Raw genomic sequence first — 21484 nt, forward strand, 5'->3', positions numbered from 1 at the left:
ATCTACTAGGAATTGAGTTTTTGTGTTTATGATTCCCAGAGTTTATGATTCCATCTTCATATGAAAAAAAAAATTATTTTTTTAGGGGAGACCACCACTATGTGGTTCCATTGGGTTTGAATTGATGGTGGTGGTTAGTCGAATTGGTGGTGGTTGATTTTCTCCCAGACGGTGCTGGTTTCAGCCTCGCTGTTCTGCGAGCTCGCTATTTTGCGAGCCATATTTCAGCATCGTTGTATTGGGCCAGCGAGTGAGGGTTTTTTGGTACTGTTGGACTATATAGTCTTATTTAAGTTGTCCCCCCTTGTTACCAAACATGGGTTTCAAGTGTTATTTAACATAGTCCAATCTAGTGAGGCCTACCAAACATAGCCTTAGAGTTCATTTTTGAATTTTCTTCTGTTATTTGAGTGCCACCTCATGCTTTAGGTGTATGAATCTGAACCATTTCTTTCAGCCACACTCTGTTAGTGTTTTCAATCTTTAGCTGGGTTTCAATTGAGTATATTTGCAGAGAGAAGAACGAAGAGAAAATGGAAGAATGCAATCTGTCTAAATGCTCTGCTTACTCTCCAAGTCGGAGAGCAATGTGTGTATATTCTTCTATTTAGCAAAACACGCACTAAGGCATGTATGACAAAAGCTTTTGCCTTAGCTGGATGCACACAAGCAATATTACATCTCAGCCTTACACTTGTCATTTTCTAAGACAAAGTGAATACACAATTAAATACAAGGCTTATTAATCCTAAACTCATATTAGCTCAATGCTTATAAACTAACACTCCCCTTTAAGCTTTGAGCTGATATAACTCCAAGTTTATCTCTAAGATAGTTGAACCTTTCCTTTGGTAAAGCTTTGGTAAAAATGTCTGCCACTTGATCTTTGGTAGGACAATAGACCAAATCAACAATACCATGCTGCAAAGCATCTTTGATGAAGTGATACCTTTTGTCAATGTGTTTTGTCCGTTGATGAAACACTGGATTTTTAGTGATTGAGATTGCAGATGTATTGTCACATTGTAGAGAAGTTGCTTTTGTTTGCAGTTCACCAAAATCCTCCAAAACAAATCTGAGCCATATAGCCTGAGTTGTAGCCTTTGATGCACTGATATATTCAGCTTCTACTGTTGAAAGTGCAACACAGTTTTGCTTGACAGATGCCCATGAGAACACTCCACTTCCAAACGAGAATGCATAGCCAGATGTACTTTTGCTATCATCAATAGAGCCTCCCCAATCACTGTCACAATATCCAATTAAAACTTCCTTCTTGCCCTTTTCATATTTCAAACCATAGTCTAATGTCCCTTTGATGTATCTTAGCACCCTCTTAGCTGTTCCATAGTGCTTATTTGTAGGACATTGCATATATCTGATCGGTGCATATTTACATATCATTTTGTACCGTTCTAGCTTATGATTTGGTTATGTTTTTGAGTTAAACTTGTGCTTTTAATCCTTTTTGTGTTTATCTTTCAGTTCATTGAGCTTTAGGTAATAATGAGGGCTTTGGATAGTAAATGATGCAATCCATGCATGTTAGGGCCTAATTTGGATGAATGGATGAAGAGCTTAAAGACAAACTCAATTTTGGCTACAGTCCCCTGCCAGCCCAGTTTCGTAGGTCATATTGCAAGCTTTGTTTCAGCAACCTACATAGCTCGGATGAGGCCACATTCTTCATGAAAGTTGTTCCAATGGGTGTGTAATATAACATATCCAAAATTCAGCCCCATTGGATAAATATGGAGTCTGTTACCTAGCAAACACAGAGCCATGCTCAGGATGGATTTTATCAGCGCGCAAAATGAGTTAGCAATTTGTTTTGGCCTTAACTTCCTCCTCCGACCTTGGATTGGCCCAAATGATATATGGCTGGAAAGAAGACATTCTGAACTTCAAGTTTGAGTGCTTAAAGTCTTAATTTGCTTAAGGGAAGCCCAATTCGTAAGCCCTTGAAGTTGCTGGTCATGCTGACCTCAGGATGAGCTATTATTTCTGGTTGGAAGCTTGGTCATGGTGACATGAAGATGAGCTAGGGCTGCTGGTGGGATTTATTAGTGAAGTGCATCAACCATTTCAGATTTTATAATGGAAGTGTTGTATGCATTAGTGAAGTGCATCAACCATTTCAGATTTTATAAAACAAAGTGTTGTATGCATTAGCCATACTTAATTCAGATTTTCAGCTTCCTTAGGCCTATATATAGTGAGGTTTCCCAAGCTTGTAAACACACCCCAAGGGGGGGAGCTCTCAAACACTTCTCTAGAGCTCCCTTCCCTTCTCTCCCTCAAATTCTCTTAGTTTCATTTTCTAGTTTTCAATTGTTGTAATGAAATCTTTTGTGCTGAAATTTTCCTTAAGTTTTTCTTAGTTCCACTTTACTTTTCATTATGTAAATTCTTTTCTTTAGTTTTTCAAGTTTGATTAGTTTCCAAGTTTCAATTATGGTTCATGTTCTTATTCATTATGCTTATAAGTTAATATGCTAGTTTGAATGATTGATCACCATTTAGGCTTGCATGTTAGCTATCTTGGTTTGAATTAAGAGTATACACCATGCTTTAATTCGAATTGAACTATGAATAGGAAGAGTATGTATGGACATTCGACAACAGGGATTAGATACATACTTGGTTGTTTAAAATGTTCTTCTATGCTTAATGGGTTCCTAATGCTTAATTTTAGGTTAGACAACAAATGATCAAATTAGGGAATTAGGAACACAAGGTTATGACCACACACCATGGCTTAATCATACTTTAGCTAGAATCAATCCATTAATCTAAATTGAACTTGGGAACTTATCTGCTTGAGTTAGTTATTTCTTTCTTCCTTGTTTTATTTATTTCCTTTTGTTTTCATTTATGTTTTGTGTAGGGAAATGAATTGGATCATTCAATCACCAATCCTCGTGGGATCGACCTCGCACTTACATATGCTATACTACCTAACGGCTCGTGCACTTGCGAGTATCACAAGTTGAGGATGCAACTGAATCCATTTTGGTGCAGCTGTATCTACACAACAAGTTTTTGGCGCCGTTGCCGGGGATTGGCAACATAGTTTGGTTCTATTTCTTTTCCCTACTTGTTTTATTTTTATTTTTCATTTTCATGTTTTTCTAGACAATTTCAAGTTTTAAAGTTAATGACGTTAATGGACAAGTTGTGTTTGTAGTCCAACAGAAAAGGACAACTGCCCAACAAGCAAGAGAACTGGGTTTAAGTCCCAGCTTACACAACCCATTGGTGCTTGTTGCTTTGAAGTATGGAATTGGATGTGTGTTGATTTTCCTTTTCATTTTAGTTTTTATTTCCTAATCCTTTTAATTCCATTTCAAGTTTGTGTGTTTGTTTTAGCAATTTATGATAGCTTAATAAAAATGGAGAGAGATGGCAACCTCAATCATAAGAATGGGAAGTGTGGAGCAATGGGAGAAGTCGCGACCTCCAAGTGCATCACATTCGACCTAATCGCTTCAAGGGGGAGCATTTCAATCCTTTCTCTTCTTTGAATTCTGTTTATTTCCGTAGTTGTTTTTGCCTTTTGGTCCGCGCAAAGTTCTTTGTTTTTCTATGCTGAATCCAACCATATAAAGAACGTAAAATTTGGACTTACGGTTGGAAAGTTATAGCCTAAAAACTGAACAGAGGTCGAAGCTGAAAAACATAGAAACGAATCTGTCCAAATGGTGATAAATAGGTGATAGAAAGTGCTGTTTGTTTTTTTTTTCTTTGGTTTCTTGGTTTGTTTCTTTTAGTACAATAATTTATATCGTTTGTTTGAGTTTGTTTAGAGTACTTAGTTTATTTTCGTTTATGGTTTGTTGTTTCATGTTATCTTAATTTGTTTTTGTTTCTTTTTCTTACGAGAATATATTTTAAAAAAAAAATTTAAATAAATAATAATAATTTATTTTTCATATGAGCTGACTTATGGTAACTCCAGTAAGCACTTCCGTTAATATAGTGTCTAGGATTTCTTTAGGCGACACCTTCGGTGTCTAAGAAGTTTGGGTTTTAAGCGGGACCATTGTGACCCCTCCAACCTTCCCGGATCCCCTGGCTGTGTTTTCTGAGGCCCTTAACTGGTCATCCGTGAGTTGCTTGTATATTTGTGTGTTTTAAAAACAATAATAATAAATATTAAAAAAAAAATTTGAAATTTGAAATTTGGGTTTTTATTTTTCCTTGTAAATTGCAATTTGGAACTTCTTTGTTTTTTTTTTCTTTGTGTGGTCAGCTAGTTGTAAATAATAATAACCAAAAAAAAAAAAAAAATTTAAAAAATTCAATTTGGAACTTCTTGGTTTTCTTTTATGTTTTTTTTGTTTTATTAGGTTAGTTTATTTATTTACGTGGTGTGGTTAGTTAGTTTATTTCTGAGTGTTAAAAACACATTTTTATTCAAACATTGCATTCAAAAAGATAAAAAGTTTAAAACAAAAAAACAAAAAAACATTCAAGTAAATTAAAAATAAAAACAACTTCTTCATCTTCATCTTCATCTTCATGGCATGCCTCTGTTTTCTCTTACTTGCAGAATCTGCAGCAACTCCACATGGTCCTCATTTTTTCTCTGCAGTGCTTCCACGTGCTGATTGGCACAATAGAGCCGCTTCTGCAAGTCCGCCACCATAGCCGTCAAGGAAGCTATTTCCTCGCTCATCGCGGCACACTCCCGTGTTCTCGCCAGCAATCGCATGCCCAAATTGGTAGCCGAGACCGCGTGGAGTACAGTTAAATTGTGGGACTCCTCCACCGCTGCCTTGTCAGACCTCTGTGCCACATGCAGATGATCTGTCGGTGTGAGCTTGTTACCAATCATGCCTCCCAGCAGCGCTGCTCTGTTCGGCATTGCCTCAGAAAAGTTCGGTATCATCTCAGCAAAGTTTGAGGCTGTACCGTGATGATATGTGGAGTTTGGGAAGACATGGTTTGGAGGAACCCTTATCTGCGCATTCGGTGGCGCAAGGGACAATTCAAGGTTAAGATCATCAAGGTGAGTGCATGAGGATGCCATTGTTTTGTTTTTGGATTTTTTGATGTTTTTCTCTGAATTTGCAGGAAGAAATGCGGGGTGCTCTTCTACTTCACCGAGATGAGTTTAAATAGACTTATACAGACGAGGGAGCCGAAAGCACTTCGGATCTCGAGGGTGCTATCCTGTGCTCTTTTCTCTCGGATCCCTTCATTTCCGGCGCAAATTGCGAGCACGTTTTTTTTTTTAAAAGGGAGCATGCTTACACTTTCACTTACTTTTGCCTCCCTGTTTTCTGATGTTTGTGTTTTTGCTTTTTTCATTTGTTATTTTATTTTATTTTTTTTTCAATTTTTTTCTTCTTGTTTGTCAGGTTTCTCAAGAATTTAGTTGGAAGAAGAGACAAAATTAAAGATGCGTCTTGGACACCTGGTGCAAGAATCCCATCTCTTCTTTTAAATTCTTGTTTGAATTGCGTGTTTATTTCAGTTTTTATTTATTTATTTTGTTTTTATTAGGTTTTATAATTTAAAACTCATAGGATATTCTTTGAAGGAGCTAAATTTTTGGTAACTCCAGTGAGCAACCGCAGTCTATACAGTGTCTAGGAGTTCTTTAGGCGGCACCTTCGGTGTCTAAGAAGTTCGGGTTTTAAGCGGGACCATTGTGACCCCTCCAACCTTCCCGGAACCCCTGGCTGTGTTTTCTGAGGCCCTTAACTGGTCATCCTTAAGTTTTTCTCTTAAAAGAAGAAGCAGCTATTTGTGTGTTTACTTAACTAATAAAAATTTCATGTTTGGGTTTTCGTGTTTTTGTTTGATTGTCATTCTTTAAATTTAGGGTCAATCGTCTCTTTGAGATAGCATAACATTTTTATATATATAAAAAAAAAAAAAAAAAAAAAAACTTTAAAAATAAATAAATAAATAAAAACTGAAATCATTTCTTCTTGGCGCTCGGTGTCTCGACCATAGGAGCTTTTAGTTTGGCCGTCTGGATGTCCACTTCTGGGTCTTCACGCACAGCCTCTTGGGGCTCATCACTTGAGCTCCCAAAGATCGCAATCTTAGCTTGAGCGTAACTACTCTCGTGATCTGCTTTCTTGCGTTTACCCGGTCGGTCTAGGTCCTCCAGCTGCTTTCGCATGTCGCGAGAATACAACTCTACCATCTTTGATAGGTTTTTATTCTCGTCCCGCAATACTTCTAGCTGGTGTCGATTCACCTCCACTATCCTTGACCTTTCCCTTTTCAAGCTTTTTATAGCACTCTGACAATCTTCAACCATACTTCGCTCCGCCGCCAACTGAGCTTTGAGCACCTCCACCTCATGGGACTTCGCAAGTAGGCGATGACCCAAACTTGCGACACATGCTGTACTCTGCACGCTCAGTGCCAGGGCATCACTCGTGACCCGGTTGTCATCCCTTGTCCCGAACACACGTATATCTTTGGGAGTCACTAAATTTCTGCCAACTCCAATAGCAACATCGTTGTCTAGGAGTATTGAGTCATTGACAGACACAGGCCCCCGGGAGGAGCCAAAGTAGGGCATCCATACTGGTGCCGCTGCTTGGCCCAATGTCTGAGTCGGTGGAGCTAGGTTGAGATCCAACGAAAATGGGTAGGATGAGGCCATTTGATTTCTGATTTTTTTTTCTTCTTTTCTCTTTTGTGTTTCTGAGTTTGTGGTTTTGTTTTTATCCCCATCTTTTTCCTTCTTATATACATAGTCTTTGACAAACCCTAGCCATTGCAGCGTCTAAGCATTTCTGAATCTCCAGCATTCCTCGAGTCCCACAACCTTCTCGCTTTCCAACCATACCCAACTCATTTATCACGACATGTCTTTTCTGAACGGACGCGTTCAGTAAAGCCTTCGCGCCTTTCCATGAGCCCGTAATTTCTGCTTGTGAAATCTGCGGCGCTTCTATCTGTCAACACGTGTCTCGCTCAGTCTGCCCATGACTATCCATGAGACGACATCAGGGACCACATTCCCTCTTTTTAGAAATCCCGCTTTGCGCTCATAATTCACGTTTTATCTTTTTAAGAAAAAATTAAAATTAAAACGTGTGGGCTTTGGATTTCATTGTGGGTCGGGTTTTCACCATTGTTTTGGTTTCAAAGTGAGTTAACTTTCTTTGGGGTTGGGCTTTCAAACGTTTGGGTTTTAGTTTGCGTAAGACTGTCTGTTTAGGGCTTACTGTTTTGAGTGTTTTACTGTTTCGTTATTTATTTATTTGTTTGTTTGTTTGTTTTGTAATTTTTATTTTTATTTATTTTATTTTATTTTATTTGTGTATTTTAATTCAAGTGTGTTTTGTGATTTATATTTACTTTAGTACCTTTCATTTCTTGTTATGACATTGTTTGTGGCTAATTTTTAAACATTGAGGACAATGCTCATTTCTAGGTTTGGGGGTATTGGAGTTTAGCAAGTAAACTTGGTTTTTCTTAAAATTAAAAAATAATAATAATAATTTAAATTTCTTTCTTATTTTGAATCTTGTTTTGTTTAGTCACTTTCCGAACACATTCGATGAGATTGTGATAAATGTTTGCATGACTTAAATGAAAATTGGATTTCATATAAATAAATAATAATAAATAAATAAAAATTGGCATTGTTCTAGCATGATATGCTTGAAACCTTCTTTACACTTGCCATTTGTTTCATAATTTTCCAATTAAAGGATTTGCATGATCTAAAGAATTGTATGAAGCATAAATTAGACTTATATAACCAACCATATAAAGTGAGCTTTTAAGCCTTGTACTTCAATTCATGAGTGTTATACACGTACTCTTAATTTCTTGTCATCTAAGTTGTTGTTTGATCTCATTATTCATTGATTTGGTTGAACACTTAAAAGTCATTTATTCTTATGCAATTTGACTTCACGACATTTAAGAAGTGATATTAAGGCCCTCTTTGGATCGTTTGTGCCTTTCAAGCTAACCTTATGCATGCTTAAGCATGATTTTCCATTGTTAACCATATTGAGCCTACATGTAAACCTTTTCTTTCATTTACCAATTATAGTTCCTCGCCTTAGCCCGAAAAACAAATATTTACTTTTCTAAGGAACTCATAGGGAATGGGTGTTACATTTTGAAAGAAAAAAAAAATATATATATATATCACACAATTGGTGAAAGAAAAGAGAAAAGTTGTGATTAAGTGGTGGTTGAATGAAATTTCATTTTTGGGTTTCATTTTTGGGCCTTCAAAATAAATTGGTGGTTGTTCAGGAAAGGAGTGAATCAATGTAAATGAAGGTATAAGGAGTTTTGATCATGTAAAAGAAAAATAAATTCTCATTGTGATGATTCGAAGTCTTGTAAACAATTGTTTTATGCTCTTATATTTTGAGTTCCTTGGACTTTGTTTTATCCATACCTTTCATTTCTTACTCACCTTACACCCTTGGCCCCATTACAACCTATGTTAAAGACCTAAATTGATCTTAAATGTCATGTGGTTGAATTGCATTCATTTTTCTACTTTTAAGTGTTTGGCATCCTTCTTGAGATCATATTAATGCAAGTTCTTCATCTTTCTATTTCGAGTTAAGTCTTTATGGTTTAACTCTAATCTCATGTTTATAACTGAGTGTTGCATTATAGCCCTCTTCCGAGTGATTCATTTGTGAGAGGACAACTTTGGTGAGATTTGAAGTTGAACTTGTGCTTTGAAATTGTGTGAAAACTAAGATTGGGGAATTTGTTGCATTTGGCTATCACACTACCACACTTTGAGCATATTATGTTTTGAACTTTGCCGCTTTGTGAATAATGTTTAAAATTGAGCTTTTATTGTTAAAACTTTTGAGTCATGTGCATGAGTCATTTCTCTTTAGAAAATGTTCGGAAAGATTGTTTTGAGTTCTTTTTATTTTTGTAATTTTTTTTTGTTTTGTTTTGTTCTGTTTTTGTTAATGTAATTATTATTTTTTTTTGTTTTTGTTTTTTATTTTGCTTAAGGACTAACAATCTTTTAAGTTTTCTAATTACCTTGTTTTACAGAGTCAGTAAAACGTTTGTGGGTATCGTATCTGTTAAACCCTCAGGAGACACAACTCCTCCTACTAGGGATGCCTATAGGTTTAAAGGCTTGTTGCATATGCTCAATGCAATCGAGTTACCTACGAAAGTGGTCTAGTTAACTTCTTGTTTGTTTTTATCTTTGTTTTCCTTTTGTTTTGCTCGAGGACTAGCAAAATCTAGGTTTGGGGGTATTTGATCGGTGCATATTTACATATCATTTTGTACCCTTCTAGCTTATGATTTGGTTATGTTTTTGAGTTAAACTTGTGCTTTTAATCCTTTTTGTGTTTATCTTTCAGTTCATTGAGCTTTAGGTAATAATGAGGGCTTTGGATAGTAAATGATGCAATCCATGCATGTTAGGGCCTAATTTGGATGAATGGATGAAGAGCTTAAAGACAAACTCAATTTTGGCTACAGTCCCCTGCCAGCCCAGTTTCGTAGGTCATATTGCAAGCTTTGTTTCAGCAACCTACATAGCTCGGATGAGGCTACATTCTTCATGAAAGTTGTTCCAATGGGTGTGTAATATAACATATCCAAAATTCAGCCCCATTGGATAAATATGGAGTCTGTTACCTAGCAAACACAGAGCCATGCTCAGGATGGATTTTATCAGCGCGCAAAATGAGTTAGCAATTTGTTTTGGCCTTAACTTCCTCCTCCGACCTTGGATTGGCCCAAATGATATATGGCTGGAAAGAAGACATTCTGAACTTCAAGTTTGAGTGCTTAAAGTCTTAATTTGCTTAAGGGAAGCCCAATTCGTAAGCCCTTGAAGTTGCTGGTCATGCTGACCTCAGGATGAGCTATTATTTCTGGTTGGAAGCTTGGTCATGGTGACATGAAGATGAGCTAGGGCTGCTGGTGGGATTTATTAGTGAAGTGCATCAACCATTTCAGATTTTATAATGGAAGTGTTGTATGCATTAGTGAAGTGCATCAACCATTTCAGATTTTATAAAACAAAGTGTTGTATGCATTAGCCATACTTAATTCAGATTTTCAGCTTCCTTAGGCCTATATATAGTGAGGTTTCCCAAGCTTGTAAACACACCCCAAGGGGGGGAGCTCTCAAACACTTCTCTAGAGCTCCCTTCCCTTCTCTCCCTCAAATTCTCTTAGTTTCATTTTCTAGTTTTCAATTGTTGTAATGAAATCTTTTGTGCTGAAATTTTCCTTAAGTTTTTCTTAGTTCCACTTTACTTTTCATTATGTAAATTCTTTTCTTTAGTTTTTCAAGTTTGATTAGTTTCCAAGTTTCAATTATGGTTCATGTTCTTATTCATTATGCTTATAAGTTAATATGCTAGTTTGAATGATTGATCACCATTTAGGCTTGCATGTTAGCTATCTTGGTTTGAATTAAGAGTATACACCATGCTTTAATTCGAATTGAACTATGAATAGGAAGAGTATGTATGGACATTCGACAACAGGGATTAGATACATACTTGGTTGTTTAAAATGTTCTTCTATGCTTAATGGGTTCCTAATGCTTAATTTTAGGTTAGACAACAAATGATCAAATTAGGGAATTAGGAACACAAGGTTATGACCACACACCATGGCTTAATCATACTTTAGCTAGAATCAATCCATTAATCTAAATTGAACTTGGGAACTTATCTGCTTGAGTTAGTTATTTCTTTCTTCCTTGTTTTATTTATTTCCTTTTGTTTTCATTTATGTTTTGTGTAGGGAAATGAATTGGATCATTCAATCACCAATCCTCGTGGGATCGACCTCGCACTTACATATGCTATACTACCTAACGGCTCGTGCACTTGCGAGTATCACAAGTTGAGGATGCAACTGAATCCATTTTGGTGCAGCTGTATCTACACAACAATATCTAGCTAACAAACTGGCAGCATACATCACATCTGGCCTTGTAGCAGTCAGATATAGCAAACTTCCCACAATTCTTCTATATTGATCTTCACTAGCTGCACCACTCCCATCATCTTTGCTTAGTTTTTCAGTAGCAACAAGAGGAATAGAGACAGATTTGCAATCTTTCAATCCAAACTTATCCAACAAGGAAGAGGCATACTTCCTTTGATGAATGAAAATGCTAGATTCTGTTTGAATCACTCCCATTCCCAGAAAATGATGAAGAAGTCCTAAGTCTGTCATCTCATACTTCTCCTTCATATCTTCTTTGAATTTATCTAGGATTTCTTGATTGTTTCCAGTATACACAATATCATCCACATATATGGAGACTATTAGTATATTCTTTTCTCCCCTTGTCTTAGTGTAGAGAGTTTCTTCACTTAAGCTTTTCTCAAACCCACACTTAGCAAAATAACTGTCAATGTCTCCATACTAGGCTCTAGGTGCCTGTTTTAATCCATAGAGAGCCTTGTGCAGTTTATAGACTTTATCTTCCTTGCCATTAATCACAAACCCTTCAGGTTGATCAACATACACTTCTTCTTGCAATTTCCCATTTAAGAATGCAGATTTAACATCCAATTGATATAGCTTCCAGCTTCTTTGTGCAGCAAGAGCAATCAATGTTCTGATTGTGTCCAATCTAGCAACTGGAGCAAAAGTCTCATTGTAGTCGATTCCTGGTTTCTGTACATACCCTTTAGCAACCAGCCTTGCCTTGTTCTTTTGTATTGAGCCATCCAAATTCAACTTGGTTTTGAACACCCATTTCACACCAATAACCTGCTTATCACTTGGTCTGTCTACAAGCTCCCAAGTTCCATTTTTTTCAATCATGGACAATTCTTCTTCCATAGCTTTTATCCAAGCTTTATCTTGAGCAGCTTCTTCATATTTTTCAGGTTCCACAATGGATTGTGCCAAAATATCACTTATATTCCTCCATTTTACTGGTGTATGATCATAAGGCTGTGTGATCTGTGCAGACTCATGTGTGACATTCTCTTGTTCTTCAGCATGTGAAGAAGTGCAGGAGCTAGAAGAACTTCTTTCAACTCCAATCAACTCATGTGAAGACACGTTAATCACCTTTTCCGGTTGGTTTTGAGTATAAGTCACAGCAACAGAATTTTCTGAAGTTTCTTTCCAATTCTAGGACTTAGTTTCATCAAAGACCACATCCCTTGACAAAATTAGCTTCTTAGTACATGGATCAAATACCAAGTATCCCTTCTCACATGTTGCATATCCAACAAACACACCTATGACACTCTTTGCATCAAGTTTTTGTCTCATTTCAGTTGGTATATGCACATAGCAAAGTGAACCAAACACTTTTAAATGACCAATACCTGGTTTTCTGCCACTATAAGCCTTGAATGGGGTTATGTTTTCAAGAGCTTTTGTAGGTGATCTATTCAGAATATACACAGCTATTTGTACAGCTTCTGCCCACAACATGTATGGCATGCCTTTATCATGAAGCATTGCCCTGGCCATCTCTACAACTGTCCTGTTCTTTCTCTCCACTACCCCATTCTGCTGTGGAGTATAAGCAATGGATAACTATCTTTGTATGCCTTCAGATTCCAAGAACTTGTTGAATTCAGTTGAGGGAAACTCTCCCCCTCTATCACTTCTCAAACACTTCACCTTATATCCACACTGAAGTTCAACCATGGCCTTAAATTTTCTAAAGAAGTTTAGAGCTTTAGATTTGTATCTTAAGAAATACACCCATGACATCCTAGTACAGTCATCAATAAGCAACATGAAATATTTGTTCCCGGCAATTGATTCAGTTTGCATGGGACCACACAAATCTGTGTGTATCAATTCTAGAGGATACTTAGCTCTCCAAGCTTGTCCTTTTGGAAACCAGTCTCTGTGTTGTTTTCCCATTTGACATCCTTCACACACACCATCAATCTCTTCCAAGCATGGAAGACCATGAACCATATCTTTTTCTCTTAGTTGTTTGAGACTTCTAAGATTTAGATGACCCAATCGCTTATGCCAAGTCTGGGTACATTCAGTCACACTAGCCTTCAATGCAATTTGATCATTTTGCATTAAGGATAGAGGATAACACCTATTGTTTTTCATCTTAACCTTGATAACCAGTTTGTCAAGTGCAGGGCCATCGAAAATACAACACATACCCCCACCAAAGAGCAGATAATACCCATGTTCATCCATCTATCCAACACTCAACAGATTTTCCTTCAAACCAGGTAGAAACATGACTTCCCTAATGTATTTTCTGCCTGCACCCGTGTCAATCGTCAATGAGCCTATTCCTGCAACATCTACCAGATTTCCAGTAGGCATTTGTACCTTTCCAGTGACACATTTGTCCTTACATCAACAAGCAGCTCAGCATTTCCAGTCATGTGGTTGCTACAACCACTATCAATATACCAATTCCCATTCATTTTGACCTCAGTAATTGCACTATTAGCATAGAACAAGTTACCAGAAACCTCCACTTGATTTGCACAGTTAGCCTTTTGCATAGATTTTCCTGCAGTGCACTCTCTAGCCAAGTGACCAAATCTATCACAATTGTAACATTTTGGCTTGCCCTTATATCTGCATTCTCCAAAATGGTACTTAGAGCACAGTTTGCACTGAGGCTTCACAGCTTCTTGATTTGCCAGCTGTGATGAACTGAAGCTGTGATTTGGTGCAGGATTATTCTGCTGAGACTTTCCTTTTGACTCCCATGGTTTCCCCTTAGGATTCCAATTCTTTTGGGACTTAGGACCACTGGACTGAGAGTTACCCTTATTTTGTTGCCCTTTTGAGCTCACAGAGAAGGAGGCAAATGCCTTATCAGTAGCATCAACAGTGTGCATATCAAAACGCTGTTCCTGGCTTTTCAAAATTGCTACAACCTCCTGCAATTCTACAGTCTCCAAGCACTTTGTATTCTCAAAAACCAATCAGATAGAATCATATGGCTTACTAAGGCTAATTAGAACTTTCTATACTAGTCTTTCATTGGACAAATTTTCACCAAACGTTTTCATCTGATTAATTAGTTCATTTAGTTTAGTAAGATAACCAAATAGAGTTTCATCATCTCTCATCCTAGCATACTCAAATTCACTCCTCAGATTTTGCAATTTTACTGACCTTACTTGATCACCACCATGATACTCTCCATACAGCAAATCCCATGCCATTTTAGCTGATTCAGCATTGGCAATTCGTGGGAAAATCTAGTCTAAAACAGCATTCTGGATAATACCTAGAGCTTTTGCATCTTGCATATAGGCAGCCACTGTTTTCTCATCATCTACCTCTTCTGAGCTTCCTTCAGCCTTCTTCTTCTTTGGATCTGAGGTCGTAACCCCCTTTTCAACCAATTTCCATAACCCATGTGATTTGAAGATCGTCACCATCTTGATTCTCTAGAACTCGTAGTTCTCACCAGAGAAGATCGGAGTTCTCACCTCAGAACTTCCAGATCTAGCCATCTCTTAGCTTAGATGATATGAATCTCAAATAAAAAACTAAACCGGAATCTATGGAGTTCCAGCGACTTCACCTGAACCAGAACGAGCTTGAATGTAGCTCAATTGCAACACAGTGTACGCCCAGATTTTCAAATGATCGAACTAGGCTCTGAGGCCATGTTAGTGTTTTCAATCTTTAGCTGGGTTTCAATTGAGTATATTTGCAGAGAGAAGAACAAAGAGAAAATGGAAGAATGCAATCTGTCTAAATGCTCTGCTTACTCTCCAAGTCAGAGAGCAATGTGTGTATATTCTTCTATTTAGCATGTATGACAAAAGCTTTTGCCTTAGCTGGATGCACACAAGCAATATTACATCTCAGCCTTACACTTGTCATTTTCTAAGACAAAGTGAATACACAATTAAATACAAGGCTTATTAATCCTAAACTCATATTAGCTCAATGCTTATACACTAACACACTCCAGCTTCTGCTTGTCTCTGCACATACTATAGGTAGCATGAAAACATAGCTCCAGGTTGTTAGAGAAAAAGAGAACAGAAGCTAAAGAGCTCTAGGATTGCTTGCTCCATTAAGAAGAGGCTGAAGTGTTTTGGAGACTATAGTTTCAGCCTATGGAATCAGGTAAGTTATCTATTATGGTGTTTGCTTTGCTTTGCTTCCATCTTTCTGAATATCTTAGTTTCTTTGGTATTGAGTTGCTGTTCAGGATTTCATTGTTTCTACTGATATCACAACATTGTACCATTGTAACTTCAGCTATATTTGCCATCATTTGATTGTTAAAGGAACTCATAATTGAATGTTAAATAGCATCTGAACTTGTGGTTAATTTAGACTCTCTGAATTACAGTATTTGTGCATTCTTTTGAAGGAGTCAAGACCTTTGGCCGGCTAATAATAAGGCCCATGCAACCACCATGAGGCCTGATTTGAAACCCTAACGAGGATTATAGAAGCTATCTCATTGTTATTGTTTCTCTGATTTTGACTATGAATCTGTACTCTTTTTAGTCCCATTTTCAGATATTGTATAGTTGTGATTCTCACACTCACTTGTGGCCATATATAGTTGCTTACTGAGCTTTGTAGCTCACCCTTTTCCCTTCCGATTCATATTAGCTCGAAGTAGAAGATTGACTCTTTTGGTGATGTATTGGCTACTGTTTAGAAGATCTGTTTGTTTTGGGAGACTTTAAATTGTAGTGTTGTACTAGTGGATACACTATGTGGAAATAGAAGTGTTTATGTTTAGTTTTGGTAACATCGCAGATCGTGGTAGTTCTAATTGAGCAAGTTCAAGAGTTTAACTTAATTGTTCTTTCAGTGAATTTTGGTATGATTTTGGGGCGTGAGAGACTCTCTAAAATTTAATCCTTATCAGTTCCACGCATCCGTCTTTTCTCATATTATCAGTCTTCCTATCTTTGTTCTTCAATCTCTCACTCAAAAACTCACACTTTTTTTATTCTTTGTCTATGTAAGATCTCAAAATCCAAATTGTAGTGTTGTGACAGAGTAGTTGAGAATTTGAAACCTTTAAATTATTAATTTTTGCTAAGTTGGGAATTATTTTTTGAAGTCTATCTCATTGAAAAAAAATATTATGGGTTTGTTAGGGGTTTTTTTTATAGAGATTTTTTCATATTTTTTATATTTTTTTAAATATAAATATTTGAACATTACGATTATCATGAGGGAACACACGTTCGATTAAAATTATCTTATTCCTTAAACACATATAGAACCTATGATTTCTTTAAAATAAAAATAATATATATATAACTCATATTAGAGTCCAAGGGAGTATTGCAATTAATTATAAAGGCAGTAGTGCACATATAGCACATATCATTTCATGTATTTAATTATAATTATTTATTGGAATATTTGCAATTATAAACCTAAGGCAATAATGCAATCATTATTGAGTGGAGTTCCGCAAAGTTGATTTTCAATAGAGCTAGCCTGATCAAAGCTCTGCAAGATTGATGCTTTTTTATATGAGCATAAACTAGAAAAAGGAGAATTCTATAGAGTGGGGGGAGGATGAAGAAGCATTACTACCCCTTCTCTCTCTCATTTCTTGTCACATTTTTTCTTTTGGGTCAGTGAATAAGTGCATTGGGGCGTTTGAATAAGAAGTCCCTTGTGGTGATTTTTTCTGAGCCATGCTTATATTGAAGTTCCTCATCACCTCTTTTATCAGTTCTCAATCAAACCATTCTCCCAAAACCAATCTCTAACATTGCTCATATTCTCTAAATTTTAGCCGATATCGTATTTGAAGGAGGTTGCTGCAAATCATCCAATTGTTCTTTACCAGGGTTATTGTTTTCATTTATTAGTTCGCTCTTATGCGTGTGTAGATCGTTAGAAACCATGTTTTCCCCAAATTTGTAACGGATGCGGTGGTGGGTGTGGCTTCAACGACGCTTCTTTAGGTGGTGGTGGTAGGGTTCATTTAGGCACTTGGGTTGCTTTAAGGTTTCGGTTAATTGTGGTAATGTTGGCTAGTAGTTTTAGTGTGGCTTTTGTCTGCTTTAGTTTTGTTTGTAACATGTTAGTTTGTTGCCCTGTTGGGATTGATACTTTAGATGTGATGTTGATGTCGTTGATTGTATTGGTGAAGTTTATTTAATGAAGTTTCTCTTTTATAAAAGAAAAAAAAAAACCAATTAACTCAAATCAAATCATGTTCATGCAAATCCATACTCATCCTCACAAATTAAGGAATCCAAATATACAAACTCCAAGTCACCAAATACAAGTTTATTTTTATACCATCGATATTGAGAATGCGAAATTCGAACGGTATTGCTCTTAACAACTTAAGTGGCAAGGCCTTGCATAAACACAAGTTTCAGTTATCAATTTGGCTTCTAATCTAAATATTTAAGGGCATGTTTACGTATCAGTAATGGGTATGTGAGGAAAGGGAATGATTTCCATTCCTGACTTCCCCTGCGTTACTTGCAATCAGGAATGAAAAAATAAGTGGGCCCTACCTCAAAATCCATAATCACATCCCGTCAAAACCAGGTATCAGATCAACTAGGGGGGGGGGGGGTAGTCGATACGATTCCCATTCATGTTTTCCCTTATTAACTTCCAAAAATACCCTTACCACTTTACCATAATTCCAAAACAACCCAAACCCTAAATAGTCATGAGAACTGTATAAAAAAAATTTGGGGCTTGCTTTTAGAATAATCCCAGTCGCACTGCCTTGCTTCTAAAACAACCCAAACCATACAGCCACTTAAAATAAAATAAAAAACACTCACGCATGTATTTTGTTTAGATAATTACTATTCTAAGAATCTATTTTGTTTTTTGTTTAGATAATTACTACAAAGTGATTTATTTGGCCCTGTAGATTTAAATAATTCAAGATTTTTTACAGACTCCCTTCCATTCCATAATTCTATTGTGCTAAGTTTTCTACCATTCAATAATTCTATTGCACAGGAGCACCGAATGCAAATGCTGCTGTGAGGCCTTTACCTGCTCTGAAGGAGAATGTGAAAAGGGTTATTTCTCTTTATTTACTCTTGGAAACTCTGGATGATTTTGTCTCCAATCTTCCTTACCTTTTAAAGTTCAATAACAGTTCCAAATAAATTTCCGAAAAAAATTTCTAAGAAACTTTCTGATGTTTTTCTGTACACGTTGCAAAGGCTTATATTTAATTTTACAATTTTGGTTCTTTGCAGGTGTCAATAAAAGTGACTGTGAGTATATCTTGTTGAGCACGAAAGCAACGTTTGCGAAGCAATATCATATCCCAAATTTGGTAAGATTCTTAAAATTCAACTTTCTCAGATACTGAGGTATTGATATCTTGAATAATATATATATATTTTAATGTCATGTAGACAAATGGCTCGATTAAGTTTGTCCACAAAGAGGAAACTGCGTGTTACTATAAATGCTTTGATTGTCTACCTTCGAATAATATTTGTTGTATGTGTTGCGGGTTATGTCTATGCACGCTTAGCTTATCGAAAAAGTCGTCGACCAAGTCTTCCTTCGGTGATAAGAGTTTACAAACAACTAGAATACCTACATGGACTAGTTTATGAGAGTGATACTACATGTATTGACCAACTAAGGATGGATAGACAATCTTTTCATAAGCTTTGTCAAATTTTGGTCACTAAAGGAGAACTACGATCGACCCGAAACATGTCCACAGAGGAGATGGTTGCAATTTTTTTTAAATATTCTTGCACACCATCATAAGAATCGCGTCATAAAATTTAATTTTACTAGATCGGGACGAACTGTTAGTAAATATTTTCATGAGTGCTTGAAGGCAATGATTCGATGCCAAAAGGATTTCTGGAAATTACCTGAACCCATACCTGAGAACTCAACAGACTATAGGTGGAAGTGGTTTAAGGTATGCACTATTTATAGCTATGAAATTATTCAAAACAAAAATACTTATTTTCTTTTAAGAACCTTATTAATAATTTTTTATATTTTAATATAGAACTGTTTAGGAGCATTAGATGGAACCTATATTAGAGTGAAGGTACCGGAACAAGAGAAACCAAAGTACAGAACAAGGAAGGGTGAAATAGCAACGAATGTTTTGGGAGTCTGCTCTCAAGACTTGCAGTTTATATATGTTTTGGCTGGATGGGAGGGTTCTGCACATGATAGTCGAGTCCTTAAAGATGCTTTGAGTAGGAGGAATGGACTAAAAGTCCCTAATGGTAATATTTAAAAACTAATTTTTTAATTTAGTGCATTTTCCGTTATGCATAAAATATCACTTTAGGTTTATGTCTCTTACTGTTTTGTTTTTACATTAGGTTATTATTACTTAGTGGATGCTGGTTACACCAACGGAACAGGCTTCCTTGCACCTTTTAGAGGACAACGTTATCATCTTAATGATTGGAGGGATGGCCATCGACCTGAGACACCAAATGAATTTTTCAATATGAAACATTCGAGTGCTAGAAATGTTATTGAGAGGTGTTTCGGTTTATTAAAAATGCGTTGGGCAATTCTTAGGAGTCCATCCTTTTATGATATTATAACACAACGTCGTATAATTTCTGTGTGTTGTATGCTCCATAACTTTATAAGAAGAGAGATGGCTTTGGATCCTATTGAACATCAAGTGGACAATCAGCTTGTAGATGGAACTTTGGAAACAAATGATTACATTGGTACAGTTGAGTCCTCAGACGAGTGGAGTGTATGGAGGCAAAACCTTGCAAATGAAATGTGGAATACATGGAATGGAAATAGGGAATAAAGACATGTGATGAACACATTATTTGTTTGTTTTTATCATGTTATTTAATGTACTCAAGACATTATTTATTTATTGTGCTTATGTAATGTATTGAATATGAACAACTAATGTGAGTTCCTGTGTTTTTAAGAACCTTTTTATTCATTCATTCATTCATTTTTTAGAGCTGGAAATTCAAAAATTTCAATATAATTACATGTTATTCATCACTTATGTAGCAGATTGATTGTTTTTCATGCCTTTGACATTGACAACATCTGTTATATGACATTGCTTGCTTGTCATGCCTTTTGATTCAAAAAATGTATTTTTTTTTTTGTTTATTTATGTAGTAGATCATTTATCGTCATGAGTTCTACTGCTACTTCAAGTGGAAAAGTAAAGGGAGGAAGGGGACAAAATAAGCTCTATTGGACAACTAAGGAGGATAACACATTGATGGAATGCTTGATGGAACTCCATCAGAATACCAATTGGCGAGGTGACTCAGGCTTTAAAAATGGATACTTGAATAAATTAGAAACTATGCTAGAAGTCAAACTTCCGAATTCTAGGTTGAAGGCATCACCCCATATTGAATCAAGGGTGAAGACTTTGAAGGGAAAATATGGTGCTTTAGCTGACGCATTATCTCAAAGTGGTTTTGGGTGGAATGAAGAGGAGATGATGTTGGTACGTGAGAAAAGTGTATTTGATGCATGGGCAAAGGTAAATCTAAGCATATCCTATTATGGGCGTATTGAATTAAAAAATACATATGTTATGCTATGTCTTTAATATTTATTTAAGAATACTAATGCAGATATATATTGTAATTGTAGAACAAAAAGGATGCAAGTGGTTTGTATGGCAAGTCGTTTCCACATTACTATGCACTTGGAGAGATATACGGAAAAGATCGTGCTATTGGAACAAATGCTGGAAATGCTGATGATGATGAAGAAGACGTTAGGCGAGATGATGCAAGTGTTCATAAGAATAGAAGTGTGGGTGATGACTTTATTGAGGAGATGTTTTCACATCCTGATGGTGGGTCACAATATGGGGGTTCAGAATATGAGGGATCTCAATTTGAGGATGTTGAGGATTTGGAAGATGATGAGACAACCTTTACACAACCAAACCCCCAACCCTCAAGTGCCCAACAACGTGCCCAACAGAAGAGACCCGCACAAGATGTAGCAAGTGGTCCAAATAATCCTCGTAGGAAGGTAAATGCTTTGAATGAAATGTCTAACAAATTTGGACTTATGGCTGAAGCTGTAGCAGGAATGGCACCTCAGCTTGCAAGCTTGGTTAATGTTCTTTCCACAGAGAAGGATCTTGCTGATATGCAAGCTAACCTTGGTGGTGAATTGAGGAAAATAGAATTCCTATCTCCTTTGCAAGTATTTCGTATCACCAACATTTTAGCCAAAGAGCACGATTTGCTGAGGGTCTTCTTTACCATGATTGATGAAGAAAAAAAAGATTATGTATTTAATCTTATGGAGCATGGCTTACAGTGATTGTGGTTGATGAGTAATGGGTGAATGACTTTTGTAGAGATTATATATCTCTTCTTTTGGTAGTATGACTATTATGTATTTAATCGTATGAAGATTATGCAGATTATTATTATTTGATTGTTTACTAGTTATGTAGGTGAAAGATATAAATTTATTGGAGTTTATTTTTTCATTTGAAATTGGCTCTGGACAAAGGTATTATTAACATGATCATTGAATTGGCTCTGCTTTTGTTGGTTTTCTCTGTTCTCTTTGTAACTGCATAGCCCTTAGGTGACTT

The 21484-nt window shown here is 36.4% G+C and overlaps 1 protein-coding gene across 1 annotated transcript; it reads left to right on the forward strand.

Annotated features, from left to right (window-relative positions):
• Positions 1-20044: 20044 nt before the first annotated feature.
• On the forward strand, positions 20045-21204 carry LOC148293243 (uncharacterized). Its single transcript, XM_088255946.1, has 2 exons — positions 20045-20404; positions 20518-21204. Exons 1-2 carry the CDS (start codon positions 20045-20047, stop codon positions 21202-21204), a joined length of 1047 nt encoding a protein of 348 aa, XP_088112072.1.
• The last annotated feature ends 280 nt before the right edge of the window (positions 21205-21484 follow it).

The sequence above is a fragment of the Prunus avium genome, chromosome 7 (assembly GCF_965620075.1).
Source record: "Prunus avium chromosome 7, drPruAviu1.hap1.1, whole genome shotgun sequence".
Lineage (NCBI taxonomy): Eukaryota > Viridiplantae > Streptophyta > Magnoliopsida > Rosales > Rosaceae > Prunus > Prunus avium.